Genomic DNA, 13679 nt, shown 5'->3' on the forward strand with positions numbered 1-13679 from the left:
CTGTCTCTCTCTCTGTCTCTCTCTCTTTCGGAATGAACGCAACAGTTTACAAATAAACCTTCTCAAATCGCCCGCCTTCTGCGCTCTACTTTCTCATTGGTCGCTGGCGCGGTTGCCACGGTGATACTGTAGCAACGCCTATCGGCACTCCTCCCTTTTGTCCAATTATGGCAGCCGCGTCGGCGTGTGTGAGCGCTGATTGGCTGACGAGCGCTCGTGGTGCGGCGCTGTTGTCGGTCAGGCGCGCGATGTGAAGGCGCTCAGCTCAGCGCGTTTATTTGTGATTGTTTTGACGGATCTGAGTGAACAGATAAACAGCCAACGGTCGCTCATCCGCGGAAGCGCTTCACGTGCTGTTCGTGTTCGGTTGAATCAGGTGCTCGAACTGTACCGGATCAGATCTCGTGTGGCCGGCTGCTGTCCGTCAGGCGCTTCGGAGGATGGTTGTGCACGGGTTCGGCTGCGGGAAGAGTCTGAGCGCGGCGGCGGCGCGGGGGAATGTGGACGCGGTGCGGCGGATGCTGCAGGATCACCGGGTCGATCCGGACGCGCTCAATGAGTTCGGGAAAACCGCGCTGCAGGTGAAGTGCTGCTTTACATTCATAGCTTGTTATTACAGATCCTCACAGCGCTGTTTGTTTCGCTTTCTCTTCCGGCCGCGATGACGTCACGACGAGCGATTATCTGCGTTTATGTGATCACGTGTTCGCGTGTTTTGTGCTGCAGGTGATGATGATGGGCTGCACCAGTGTGGCGTGTGTGCTGCTGGACCACGGCGCTGACCCCAACGTCCAGGACCGCTGCGGAGTGACCCCTGCGCACGACGCGGCCCGCACCGGATTCCTGGACACGCTGAGGGTTCTGGTGGACCACGGCGCCTCCGTCAACGTCCCTGACCACAGCGGAGCCCTGCCCCTCCACATCGCCATCCGCGAGGGCCACGGGGACGTGGTGGAGTACCTGGCCCCGCTCTCGGACCTGCGGCACCGGGACAGCTGCGGGGCCAACGCTCTGGACGCGGCACATGACGCTCGCGCTCTGGAGATGGTGGAGCTTTTGGAGCGCTTGATGGGAACCAGTTCGAACTGAAGAACTATACATTTCTATTCTTGTGTTCGGGAGCCCTCGGCGCTCATTAGCGGGCTGTATTTATATTAATAAGTTGGATGTTGAGATGTATGTAGTTATAATATTAATATAATATTAGCTGGAACATGTTTTGCACAGAGCAGTCCCTCCTGCGGGTCCGCCACGCACACCTGTAAATAACTCTTTCTTTTGTGTTTTACAAAACATTTCTGTGCAGAAACTTGAACTGTTAACATTTTTATTCTTGTGAAATTATTTCACTGATGAATTCTGGCTTTGTGTGCAAGTTTGGTTGGAGTGTTTTGCGGATTAACGTCTGTAAATAGCATTTTATGAATTTATTTGACTTATTTATTTAAGATTTGTATATTAACGTTTATGTTTACTGTGGTATTTCAGATGTTATTTATTAAGGTGTTTAATAAACTGAAAAAAGTTTCATTATGTCTGAATTAGGCGTGTCGTAAATTTACATAATATGGCTCCTCATAAAACATACAAAACATGAAGCAATCAACACACACAACACTGAAACACATTAAACATCTTTCATTTGACGTGATGTGGCTCCTCAGAACAGTTTGAGAACAGACTGCTTAGATTTACACAGCATTACTGAACAAACCTTGGTATATTATCACTAACTTCAAGAATACAGTCAATCCCGACCCTGAATTCATGTTTAACTGTGTTTCTCCAGCAGCTGCGCCGTGTCCGAACGAGCTGAAGCTGACCCTCGATTCCTCGACACAGGACAAGGCAAACATTGTGTTATCACAGAGCTGAGGAACCTCTGCTTTTCTGTGCGTTTTATAACTCCGAGAGGACGCAGACACAGTGGAGGTTTTGTGTGCTCGCTGCATTCAGGCCAAAACCTGATTCTGCTGCGAGATATCCAGCGTTTCAGGCCAGTTTGTCATTTAATGAGTGATTCTCTGTAACGCTTCGATTACTTCTTGAGGTCTGGCTCATCTGCACCAGTGCAGGGTCAATCAAACACCAGTTATATACAGGATGAGTGTTTGAGATCCACACACAGCGCGAGTAAACCATCCTCAGAGTAACTCTTCAGGGATGAAAGCATTAACTCCCGACCATATAATCTCAACAAAAACATCAAATATTCATAACCTTTATCCTTTGTTGAGTACATATTGCATATTCATGTTCACATATAAATGTGAATGTATGTACACACATGAATGGTTTCTAGTTCCCAGCATGCTTTGCTTCTGTCTGTTAAAGGAGAGTAAAAATGTTAAAATGAAGTGTTATTCATGTGTTTCGCTCAATATTATTATTACAGGGTGAACACTGTTAGTGTTTAATGTTGTATTATTTTGAAATTTAGACCATTAAGACTATCTTACTTTACTTTAAAAAGTAATGGCTGTGCACATTTCAGCAAAGAATTATTGTTAAACATAAGAAATATAAATTTGAGTTAATATGTTCAGTGTATTTATACACATAAAGAACCGTATCTTATCACATGCACATCAATATATTATAAAGTGGATTACTAAATATAACATTTACATATGTTTATATATTTCTCAATATATGAAAGCAGCAATTCCTTATGTTTTATTCAATATATTGTAATGTATTTATACAATACATTATTCTGTATATTTATTAATATATTGATCACTCATATATTAAGAAATATGTTTTGTCTTGCTACTACGAAAAGAAATGCAGCCTTTCGGTGGTGAAACTATTTCACTGATTTCATGAATTTTGCCAAATATAATCACTGAACGAAGCCAAAATGATCCACAGATTAGTTCACAGATGCAGATCTAATGCTGCCTGTGAGATTTGAAAGTGTGTGAGTAACACATTCACTATAAACTATCTGTAGGAGAGAGACTCTGTTTGACTCAGAACACTCATGAGGATTAATCTGCCAGAAGAGGGAGTCACTGGAGCTTCACATGACTCAAGGCTCGCTGGATACTCAAGTTAGCTTCAGATGCTGAAAATATTTACAATTATTAAAAATGTTTAAAACTATTTGTAAATTCTGACAAATTTTTTTTGTACGTAACTTTCAGTCACAACTACATTATACTCTAGACGCAGTTCTCGCCGACTTTGACGTCTCAGCTCAGGAGCGTCACTAGTGAAGGATTTGTGACTGTGTGTGTGTGTGTGTGCGTGTGTGTGTGTGTGTGTGTGTGTGTGAGTGTGTTCTTGTCATCGGCCAATCAGTGTTGTTGTGACATCATTTCCTGCAGCTCAAGTCACATGACATTTACAGCTCAGGTGGTTGGCTGAACCGAAAGTCCATGAGCAAAGTTTTCTAATTGTGTACTTTACGAGATGAGAAGGAATGCCAACAGGTATAAAGGTAAAGCTCCACACACACACATACACACACACACACACACACACACACACACACACACACACACACACCTGTGGAAATTTCCTCTCGCTCAGCCACACCCACCATCAGGAAACAACACACAAAGGCTTCATTGTTTAGAAATGCTTTTGCTTTAAGAGCTGTGTCTGCTGTATGGCACACACACAGTGCCTCTGGACTGATCTCATCTTCAGCTCCTCTGTCCTCACGCCCTGCTGACTGTCGTGATAATATCGGGTCAGTAGTGCTCGCTCACTAATACAGCGGTTTGGGTTTGGATGTATGCAACCATCAGTTCTTCCCATAGTGATTTAAAAAAAAAGTCTTCATTAAAGAGTTTAGTCATAAACTCTAAATCACAACATTACAAACCTTTAGTCAAAACTATAAAGTACAAGACAGGTACAAGACTGTGTATTTAACGACTTTAATGAAGGAAAGAACTACAATCTCATGAACCACTGTGAATGACAATCTAACTAAAAAATACTAAAACTGTTGATTTAAAGATGTTAATTGTGCAAATATAAACAACATATTTTATGTTTATAGCAAAATAAGCACATATGCAGAAAGAGCGTGGCGAGGCTATTACGTCACCCGCAGTGCTTCATGGGAGAGTGGGCGGAGCTAAAGTGCTCTTTCAATGTGATTCACTGATTGGTGTCAAGATTTCTTTGCAGAATCAGGGTAAATTAAGGTTTTTTTTTTTTTTTTTTTTTTTTACAAAGAAGTCCACTGTTAAACATGACTCCTAAGAAAAAGTTTAAATATTAAGTGCTGATGGCTTCAGCAAAAAGCATTAACCATCAATCAACAACCATGGTGTTACTGTTAAAATTCCCCTATAGCAAAATTTCAGGTCCAACCCTAATCAAACACCTGAAGCACAGAATGAAAATCTCCAGGAACACTTGATAATTGTTGGATCTGAACTGAAGGTAGCTGTCCAGGATCCGGACGGAGCATCAGGTCAATCGAGTCTGTCTGGTGAAAGTTCAGTGCTTCACACACAGTGACTGTCACTTATATGTGAAGACAGGATTGTGCTGTAATCAGTGCATGTTACTGAACTCATATCATCAGTGTCATCAAGTAAATCAGCTATATTTGTTCAAAGCATAAGAGCGGCGTTCCAGTGCTGTGATTATCTCTGCTTCATCCTGTGCTTCACGTCTGGAGGCAGAAGGTCCATCAGACTGTCCTCCACGATCACAGCAGCCAGTCTGAGCGAGAGACAGTCGGCGAGCTCCGCAGGCAGAGACTCCAGCCGGTTTCCCCTCAGCTCCAGCCGAACCAGCTGAGCCAGATTCCCGACCCGCGGAGACAGCGAGGAGATGCTGTTATTCCCCAGCGCCAGCACCTTCAGCCTCTTACAGGAGAACAGCTCCTCGGGGAGACTCTCCAGAGAGTTAAAGGCCACCGAGAGGAACTGCAGGCACTGGAGGATGCCGATCTCCGCGGGCAGAGACGCCAGCTGGTTGTGGGAAAGGTCCAGGTGTCGGAGTTTGGTGCAGTAACAGAGGCGCGGGGGAAGACTGCGGATCTTGTTCCAGCTGAGGTCCAGCACCTCCAGGGCGCGGAGCTTGCTGATGTGCTCGGGGATGTAGGAGATGTCGTTGTGCCAGAGCTTGAGGATGGTCAGGCGGCGACAGTGCTGCAGACTCAAGACCTCTTCCACGGTGGTAAGCCGGTTCTCTCGAAGGTCCAGCTCCTGCAGGAGGGACAGGCTGAAGACGGCGCTGGGGATCCGCTCCAGACCGCAGCCCGTCAGCTCCAGAGCGCTCAGGTTCACCAGCTTCTTCAGGCTGTTGTAGACCTGGAGCCTGGTCCCCTCGTTGTGAACGCTCAGTCGCAGGAGCTGCCCGGAAACATCCACAACACTGGGCGGGATCTTGGTCAGCTTGCAGCGTAAGGTCAGCACGCGCAGGTTCTTCAGCTCACGTAAAGAGTCCAGCGCCGGGCCGCGGGAGAGCTCGCTGCTCAGAGCGCCGCTCAGGTGAAGCTCCTCCAGGCTCTGTAAGGTGTACATCCACAGCGGCACCTGCTCCGGGCCCTCGAAGCCCAAGCGCAGAACCTTCAGGTTCTCACGCAGATGACTGAGGGCCGCCAGCTGGAGCTTGGCCGGACTGTGGATCAACACGATCTCCTGTAAGGCTGGAAGTTGTGATATGGTTCCGGGGACCGTCACGTTACTGATCAGTTCCAGTTTGAGCGACTCGACCTCAGGAATCTCAAAGACAGTGTCCGGTAACCCTGGGAGCAGGAACAGGGGGAGCTCCAGCCTCTCGGAGGCGTTGCGTGACAGACGAGCGCGGAGTTTATCGGCCGTCCACTCATAGTTGAGGTTGAGCTGCTGTAAGCGGCATTCGCTGACCTCCGAGAGGAAGACGGCGAAGCGTTTGGAGTACAGGGCGTCGTACTGATCACTGAGGTGCAGGAGAAACGCAAAGTCATTTTTAACATCTGGGATGTCATTTATTCCCGTCTCCAAGCGCACCGCCTCAAAGGAATACTCTTTCAGCGGTCGGTGAAACAGCCAATAAAGCGAATAAACGCACAGCAGTCCGTACACTCCGACGAAGCATATGTAGCAGTAGGCTAATTTGGAGAACAGATGTGCTTTATTGTAGTTACAGCAGAACGCACTGAACCCCGTCAGATCTGGAGGCACCGAGCACATCACCACGATCTGGATGTTGGGCACCAGAGCAATACTGTAAACGGTGATGAGAGCGAACTTGAAGACCTTCAGCACCGTCTGCAGCACGTACATGAAGTAAAGCAGATCCGCCTCCTCCACGTGCGTCCGAAACTTCCGGACTTTCTCGAACAGGGCCTTGGCCTGCTCGCCTTCTTTCTTATCCAAGAGCGACGCGGTCGGCTGCGGTTCTGCTGATTTTTGCTCCGAGCTGGACTTTATGGAAGATCGGATCAGAGACACCATGTCGTCGTTGTTGTCTGCGGCTGATTTGGTCATTGTGTTCTTCCTCCACACGACCATCCTCTCCTCTCGCCGCTCTTCGTAGACTTCGCTGATGGCTCTCGTGGTCCAGGGAGAGTCGAAGCACTTCCCCAGTATGATCACAAACAGCTCGATCTTAGATGACGTTCCTGGGAACTTGAACCAGAAGCTGCTGGCCACCATGAAGATCATGCTGTGGATGACCACTAGGTAAGGGAAGTACTTTCCGTACCAGTGCACGGCCCGTTCGTAGCAGAAGTGGTTGACGAACTCGTACTGGTGGATATCCAGGCCGTTCTTCCGTCCGAACACCTCCACGACGTTTGGACCGAGATGTTTGGTGATGGCGAACTCCCACAGACTCTCGTTCTCCTTGTCCTGCCGCAGGTGACTGCAGTCTCGGTCTCCGCCGGAGAGATCCGTGAATCGGTTCGGCAGGCAAGATATCTTGTCTTGTGTCAGCTGAGGAGAGATGGAGATTGTGTAAGCATCAGTGATGATCACCTAATGAACATTTACACTGCAAACAGCTGCATGTTTCTGGAGCTGACAGCAGGATACAGCTGGAGGCAAATAAAAGGCAGAATGGAGGATCGGTATCTCAACAGGAGCCTGATGGCAAACACACCGCAGAGACGCATTATCTAATCAGCTAAAGCTCTTGCCTAATCACTTCTCTTTATTGCACACGTTCCTGATCAGAAGTTCACCGTGGAGCACTGAGCTAAGTGGATTTTGAATGCAATGTCTCAAAAGCATTTTTTTAACCTGTGATAATTCAATTTCACTATTTTTGTGGGTGAAATATTATCAGTGCTGCCAACTCAGCATGCTGGGAGTGTTCAAAATTGTACAGAGTATTAATTTGTGAACACAACCCCACTGTATATTTTTTAAATTTAATACATTCGTTTTACATCCATTTATACGGAGCCGCGCACATGGCATGCAGGAAAAAATAAATAAATTGTGTGCACGATTTACTATTTCATTCCATCAATTTATAAATCAAGAGAATCAAATAGTAATCGTGAGGGAATACATTGAGGGAACAAATTAGTAAATCGTGCACACAATTTATTTATTTTTTCTTGCATGTCATGTGCGGGACTCGGTACATTTAAATGTTGGTCTTGTGTGAAAATGCCTTTTGCTTGTGCTAAGCAACACACACAATTTTTTTTTCTTCTAAGGAATAGTTCACATTAAAATGAAAATTCTCACATTGAAGAAAATCCTTTTCATATGGCTTCAGAAGTCTCTAAATAAAGTGTGTTAGTCATACTTACGACTGTTATTATACGTTTATGATACTATGATGGCGTTTGTTGTGGAGTCTGGCAGTAAAAATCACCGTCCACTTTCAGTGAACATTGATGACCCCGTTTCATTTCCATGTGCACTGCTTCTTCTCAGTCACTGATTAATAGCCTCAGTGGGAAGGTTCTGTGTGACACTGACTCATATGAACTCTTGGTAATCTGATGTTAGTGTCACTATGTCAAGCTCTCCTGGGTTCGGATCGGACGGGTGTCCCACCTGAAGCGTGCAGCCGAACACCCCGATCATCAGCATGGTGATGCCCAGATACTCAGACAGGACGTCCCACCAGGGCTTCAGGACCCGGAACTGTGGGTTCTGCTCGGACGTGATGCTCCGGAACTCATTCACAGGAATCATCTCCACACCTGCCAGAGGAGGAAGACTGATTCAGTCTGAAATGTTAGGAAAATATCACAGCAAGTAATTATAATGCTTTGCCTAATACTGACTTAATGAAGTTGAGCAAACCTGATTAGTCCTTAGCTGAGGTTTTAATCTGCGATATTGATTATCTCAGCACCACGTGACACTTTCAGTAGTTTTTTTACAGTAATTATGTTGAACGCGCGTTATGTTTACTTTACCAACTCAACCACAGAGACAGTCTGACAGTAATACACCTGCTGATCACAGGTCAGTTCAGATTACATTACAAGCCGATTTAAAGCGGAGTCGCGGCTGCCTGGAGCTGAACTCACCTGCTCCTCACCTGCTCCTCACCTGCTCCTCAGCACCTGCACCCGGAAACAGACTCTGTCTTTCTACAGCGCGGGCTTCTCGGAGCTTTGAGGCGTTCAAGCGCCTCCCAGAACAAGATTCATCATGAGAACTCAGTGAGTCAGAGATCAGCAACAATCCCTGTATACTTCATACAAACAGCCCTGTCACTACAGATTCATATTCAGCCTTCATATCTCACTGTCTTTGACATTCCGGTGTGAAATGCGCAGTGCACGCGCGAACAGATTAAGCGCTGTGCGCGTGCACTGGATAAACAGGTTTGCTGTGCTTCTGAGCGCCGAACGTCCTCAATAACAGTGTAATATCATGACCACCGACTCATGAGGGCATTTATCTCTCCTTATTAGTTATTAAGTGGACAAATCACGTTTAAGTTTTAATCTAATGACGTGCAGGTTTCTCTCAAAACATTTTAGTCTGAATCTCTGAATGCTGTTTGTAACCTAAACCTAATGTTCCCGATTCTGTCTATCCACCTCTTTTATCAGTGTTGTGGTTTATATCTATGTTTCGCGTGTGTTTGGCGCCACCGCGCGCACGAATCTGCTCACAAATCAACACAAACTACTGCAAGAAACGTATGCTTTTAATATACAATGTTTGTACAATGTATTCGTTGCTGTAAAATTTACAAGGCAGACTTTAAATAAACCTTTATACTTAATTTTGAATGATGAAAAGGAAAAACGCTTCCCTTTTGAAACAAAAAGCTTAATTTGTAAAAATGAGCCCGAGTTCAGTCCACTGAGAACAAACAGGAGCCAATCATTAATGGCAAAGGGACAATATTTCAAATAAATAAAAGAAAAAACAGACTTCATGCAATACCAACGTACAAAATCCCTGGATAAGCAGCTTAAATTGGTTTTACAAATACATCATTTCATCAGCCAGTGAAAATCATCTTTCATTTGAGCAAAAACAATGTTGGCATCAATGCCTTTGTAGGCTGGAATTCGGTTAGATAAATCTGGAACGCTTCACAGCTCATTCTGTTAGTAAAAACGATCTCGTATGTATGTATGTACATCTCCAGAAGCTCCGAGGCACATCTTTAGTTTGTTTCACACAAAATCACACCACCATCAGGTTCACGAGGATCGACGTCTGACATGAAAAAGACAAATACAAAATCATCCGAACAGCTTAATCTGAGCCAGACGGCACTGACAAACTGGTGTGAAGTCCAGCAGACACTGATGCGGCGCTCGTGGCACTTTATTACTCCACATCCCGTTGAGTTCCGCTGCTCGATGGCTAACCTACACTCGACTCCACAAGAGAAAACACACATGAAACAGGCAAGAGACTCGTGTGCACTGAGCTTCATCAGAACCGCAGATGTGTTGTGTGCTGATGACGCCGGCTGAGACAGAGACAGGTCTTTAATGAGCAGAGACAGATGGAGACGTGTTTCTAGCTCTTCTGAAACGGGCTCAGGCCCTTCTGGCACGGCTCCATGGTCACGGCGACTCCGACACCGCTGCGGCCGGACGTCATGTTGGTGACCTCGCTCCACGCGTCTGTGTCCGGGTCATAACACTCCACACTGTCCAGAAACGTGTTCCCATCATACCCACCTACAGACACACAACAAACAAACAAACCAGTCAACGTCTCAATCTATTCACGAGCAACGGATGAGCATTTCAGTAAATAACTGTAACCAAAGTTAAAATACATCACAATATTTGAGGGTTGTGTGTCATGTATTTTATACGTTCTAACAGTGTAAGAATGAACAGAAATGTATTATAAAGTATAACTGGGAACAGAAAGGGTTCTGAGAGTGAGGAGCAGCTGGTACCGAGCACGTAAATGCGTGCGTGGTGCGCCGTCACTCCGAGAGCGCTGCGTCTGTGTCTCATGGAGGAGATGAAGCTCCAGACGTCCGTCTCCACGTCGTAGCGCTCCACACTGTTCAGCTGATGGGTGCCGTCGTATCCTCCCATCACATAGATGTAGTTCCCCAGCGCGCACACGCCTGAACACAGATCACATGACGCTCAGAACACGCTCACAGTCACAGCGGGACACAGCACACATCAGCCAATCAAAGATCTGACGCCTTGCTGCTGTCTGAACACACGTGATCACTGATGTTAAACCAAACGTGTTCTTCAGTGATTAAAGAAAGAGTCTGAGGAACACAAGTGTTCGTTCATTTATTCACTGGCCTCACGCAGGTTTGGGACGCCGTGAGGAAAGTAAACGAGGACAGCTGAGCTTCTACATGAACTATATCTTGATCCGGTGTGTGGTGTGCTCTGACCTGCGCCGCTGCGGACCGTGTTCATGGACACGATGCTCCTCCACTCGTCTCTCTCGGGGTTGTAGCATTCAGCGGAGCTCAGCCGGTGCGTGCCGTCGAACCCCCCCACAGCGTACAGCAGCCGGTTGATCACGGCCACACCGACACCGATCCGCCGCGTCAGCATCGGAGCCACCAGCTGCCAGCAGTCCCTCTCCGGATCGTACCTGGACACACATCGGTCAAACACGGCTGAATCATCACGCAGACCCTGCGCGTGTCACTCACTGGAGCGCGTGCAGTCGTCTTCTTCATCACCCCAGAGACTCACTCCAGAGTTCAGTGTTTGTGTATCTATTAATAGCCACTTCCTTCATTCATCACCGATCTCACAAACATCACAGAGCAAGCCTCAGCAGATCACTGTTATACGGCTGCAAAAGCTTTTCGGTGTTTTCTCGTGTCTGGCGTGAAAAGAGCATCATTATCAGGTGAATTTAAGCCCAGAGTGTAGTGCGGTGTCTGTGAGTACACTAGGAGTTAAACTCCGGATCACGAGCTGCACGCCTCAAGCTTACATTTCTTTAATTAAATCACAGCCTTTCGGTCTGAGAAGCGCACAAAGCCATATCACAACGTCAGCTTTGTTTTGATTGGGCAGGACTTTGCCAAAGCAGTGTTAATTCTGAAAGCAAATTTTGATAGTTTTAGTCTAAATCTACTGTACATTTGATCAACTAAAATCTAACAGATTTAGTTACAGTTTAATGCACTTATTAAGTATTTTAAATGTGGATAAATCATATATTAACCTGATATTAAGGATTGAACACGCAATATAGACATAACATGTCTTATATTTTAAAATTAAATAAAACCTGTTCTCACTAAAGAAACAAGGACCTGGTCTTCTTAATGAAATAGCAACGGTTATGTAACACAGTATATGCATTCTTTATAACAACATGCTTGGTTCTTTCAAGCTAACATATTCATATGAATTAATCCTAATTAGGGCTAGTAAAGTGATTCAGTGATTTTCTCTCTTTCTTTTGTTGCTTGATTAACATTAATGACAAACAACAGCAACTGAATGAGGCTGCTGTCCCTTTAAATCTGAATACACAGGTGTATCATGCTGTTGACGCTCAGTGTAGACGTAACCGAGTCTGTTTACGAGAATATTTGATCAAACGGATCGTGTTTTGAGATTATATAGCTTCTGTCCCGACGGATAGTTCAGCTCGAACATTCACATCTTAACTCACAACCAGGAGATTTCTTCCCAAATCATCCCTCCCAAACATTTCTGCCTCACTTTTATTCGTTGACGAAATTGTCAGTGGATTTTCATCAGTTTTTATCAATCAAAATGACTTTTTATACCATTATAATCTTGTTTTCATCTGTGGAAAAAATGTTCATCAATAAAGTGAACACTGCGCCAAAGTAGAGGAGCAAAACATGTTAGAGATCCTCGTTATAATGAGACGGTATATTTTCAGCTCATTATGAAACAGTAACAGGACAAACCAGCGCTCACTAGTTAGTTCTTGATAATGGTTTTAAAACATGACGCTGAGAAGATCTCACCTCTCCACACTGTTGTGATGGACGCAGCCGTGTGAGCCGCCCACAGCGTAGATCATGCCGTCGATGACCCCCACGCCGATGCGGTTGCGCGGGACACTCATGGGAGCGCAGGGCAGCCAGCAGTTGTTCATGGGGTTGTAACAGTCCAGCATGTTGGAGTCCATGTTTCCGTCCGGAGCGTTGTTCCTGCCGCCCACGGCGTACAGCAGGCCGCTGATGACACAGGCTGCTAACCCGCTGCGGGGCACCTGTAGATCGGCCAGCCGCAGCCAGGCTCCGGAGCAGGGGTCAAACGCCTCCAGATAGCTGAGAGACTGCCGGAAGTATCCGCCGGCCGTGTAGATGAGCTGCGGCACCTTGGGCGTCCGGAGGGGGATGAGTTTAGTGGGCTTGTGCAGCGTGAGGTCCTGGAAGATCTGGGACAGGTAGTCTTTGCTCTGGGCGTCCCAGTCGAAGCGCTCGAGCTGCCGCTGCAGGAAGAGCGGTGTGAGCGAGTGACAGCGGACGGCCTGCAGCAGCGCCTGGACATACGGCCGCCGGTTCTCCCGGTCGTACTGAACCCACTCCACACACGCGTGAAACACCTCGGACTCACAGCGCACGTTCAGCTCGTCACGGCTGATCAGAGTCACCAGCTGACAGTGAGACAGGTTGAAGAACTCCTCCTGCGTGGCCACCTGAGACACACACACACACACACACACACACACACACACCCTTAGGAACAACACGAGCGCGAGTACACTACCAGTTTAAACGTTTTTAAACAGTAAGATTTTAATTTTTTTTTAAAAGTCTCTTTTGTTCACCAAGCCTGCATTTATTTGATCAGAAATACAGCAAAAGCAGTAATATTTTGAAATATTTTTACTATTTAAAATAATTGCTTCGTATGTGATTTTATTTTAAACTGTAATTTATTTCTGTGATGTGCAGCTGTATTTTCAGCATCATTACTCCAGTCTTCAGTGTCACATGATCTTCAGAAATCATTCTAATATGATGATCTGCTGCTCAAAAAAACATTTTATTATGTTGAAAACAGCTGAGTAGAATTTTTTCAGGTTTCTGATGAATAGAAAGTTCAGAAGGACAGCATTTGTCTGAAACAGATATCTTTTGTAACATTATAAATGTCTTTATCATCACTTTTGATCAATTTAATGCATCCTTGCTAAATAAAAGTATTAAATTTCTTTCTCAGAAATAATTCTACGGACTCTTTGCCGCTGCGCCGCAGGGCTGTGTGAAGCTGACCTGACTGAAGTTCATGTAGATGTACTCTCGGGCCTTCTGATGGAGCTCTGTGCAGCTGATCTGCTCGGCGAAGCTGGCGATGCCGA

The 13679-nt window shown here is 45.9% G+C and overlaps 3 protein-coding genes across 7 annotated transcripts in view; 1 reads left to right on the top strand and 2 right to left on the bottom strand.

Moving 5' to 3' along the window:
• The first annotated feature begins 57 nt into the window (after positions 1–57).
• Positions 58–1530, top strand: cdkn2d (cyclin-dependent kinase inhibitor 2D (p19, inhibits CDK4)). The gene is made up of 2 exons (XM_042757654.1): positions 58–581; positions 727–1530. The coding sequence occupies exons 1-2, from the start codon at positions 441–443 to the stop codon at positions 1087–1089; spliced, it is 504 nt and encodes a 167-aa protein (XP_042613588.1). The 5' UTR covers positions 58–440; the 3' UTR covers positions 1090–1530.
• Positions 1531–3869: 2339 nt separating this feature from the next.
• Positions 3870–8930, bottom strand: LOC109091284 (volume-regulated anion channel subunit LRRC8E-like). Of its 3 annotated transcripts, none has more exons than XM_042757656.1 (3): positions 8461–8930; positions 7968–8116; positions 3870–6890 (listed from the first exon to the last, which is right to left on the bottom strand). In XM_042757656.1, exons 2-3 carry the CDS (start codon positions 8106–8108, stop codon positions 4611–4613), a joined length of 2421 nt encoding a protein of 806 aa, XP_042613590.1. In that variant the 5' UTR covers positions 8109–8116; positions 8461–8930; the 3' UTR covers positions 3870–4610. The 3 variants fall into 3 exon arrangements, with proteins under 3 accessions (XP_042613590.1, XP_042613589.1, XP_042613591.1); XM_042757655.1 differs by having other exon boundaries at positions 8450–8930; XM_042757657.1 differs by lacking the exon at positions 8461–8930 and adding an exon at positions 8220–8413.
• A 130-nt stretch (positions 8931–9060) lies between these two features.
• The window catches only part of keap1b (kelch-like ECH-associated protein 1b), a 7569-nt gene continuing 2950 nt past the window's right edge, over positions 9061–13679 (bottom strand). For all 3 annotated transcript variants that reach the window (XM_042757658.1, XM_042757659.1, XM_042757660.1), the window contains exons 3-7: positions 13594–13679; positions 12337–13013; positions 10765–10970; positions 10300–10476; positions 9061–10072 (exon numbers count right to left, since the gene is read on the bottom strand). The exon at positions 13594–13679 is cut by the window's right edge and continues 160 nt beyond it. In XM_042757658.1, the coding sequence (XP_042613592.1) occupies positions 9909–10072; positions 10300–10476; positions 10765–10970; positions 12337–13013; positions 13594–13679 (1310 nt within the window). In that variant the 3' untranslated portion in view covers positions 9061–9908. The remainder of the gene's footprint in view (positions 10073–10299; positions 10477–10764; positions 10971–12336; positions 13014–13593) is intronic.

This window comes from Cyprinus carpio, chromosome A6 (genome assembly GCF_018340385.1).
Source record: "Cyprinus carpio isolate SPL01 chromosome A6, ASM1834038v1, whole genome shotgun sequence".
Lineage (NCBI taxonomy): Eukaryota > Metazoa > Chordata > Actinopteri > Cypriniformes > Cyprinidae > Cyprinus > Cyprinus carpio.

Bases quoted from the DNA above. Each gene is read 5' to 3' on its own strand.
- cdkn2d (XM_042757654.1), top strand. From the start codon at position 441: ATGGTTGTGCACGGGTTCGGCTGCGGGAAGAGTCTGAGCGCGGCGGCG. The intron at 582-726 runs GTGAAGTGCTGC...TTTGTGCTGCAG, and splicing joins TCGGGAAAACCGCGCTGCAG to GTGATGATGATGGGCTGCAC.
- LOC109091284 (XM_042757656.1), bottom strand. From the start codon at position 8,108: ATGATTCCTGTGAATGAGTTCCGGAGCATCACGTCCGAGCAGAACCCA. The intron at 6,891-7,967 runs GTGGGACACCCG...ATCTCTCCTCAG, and splicing joins TGTTCGGCTGCACGCTTCAG to CTGACACAAGACAAGATATC.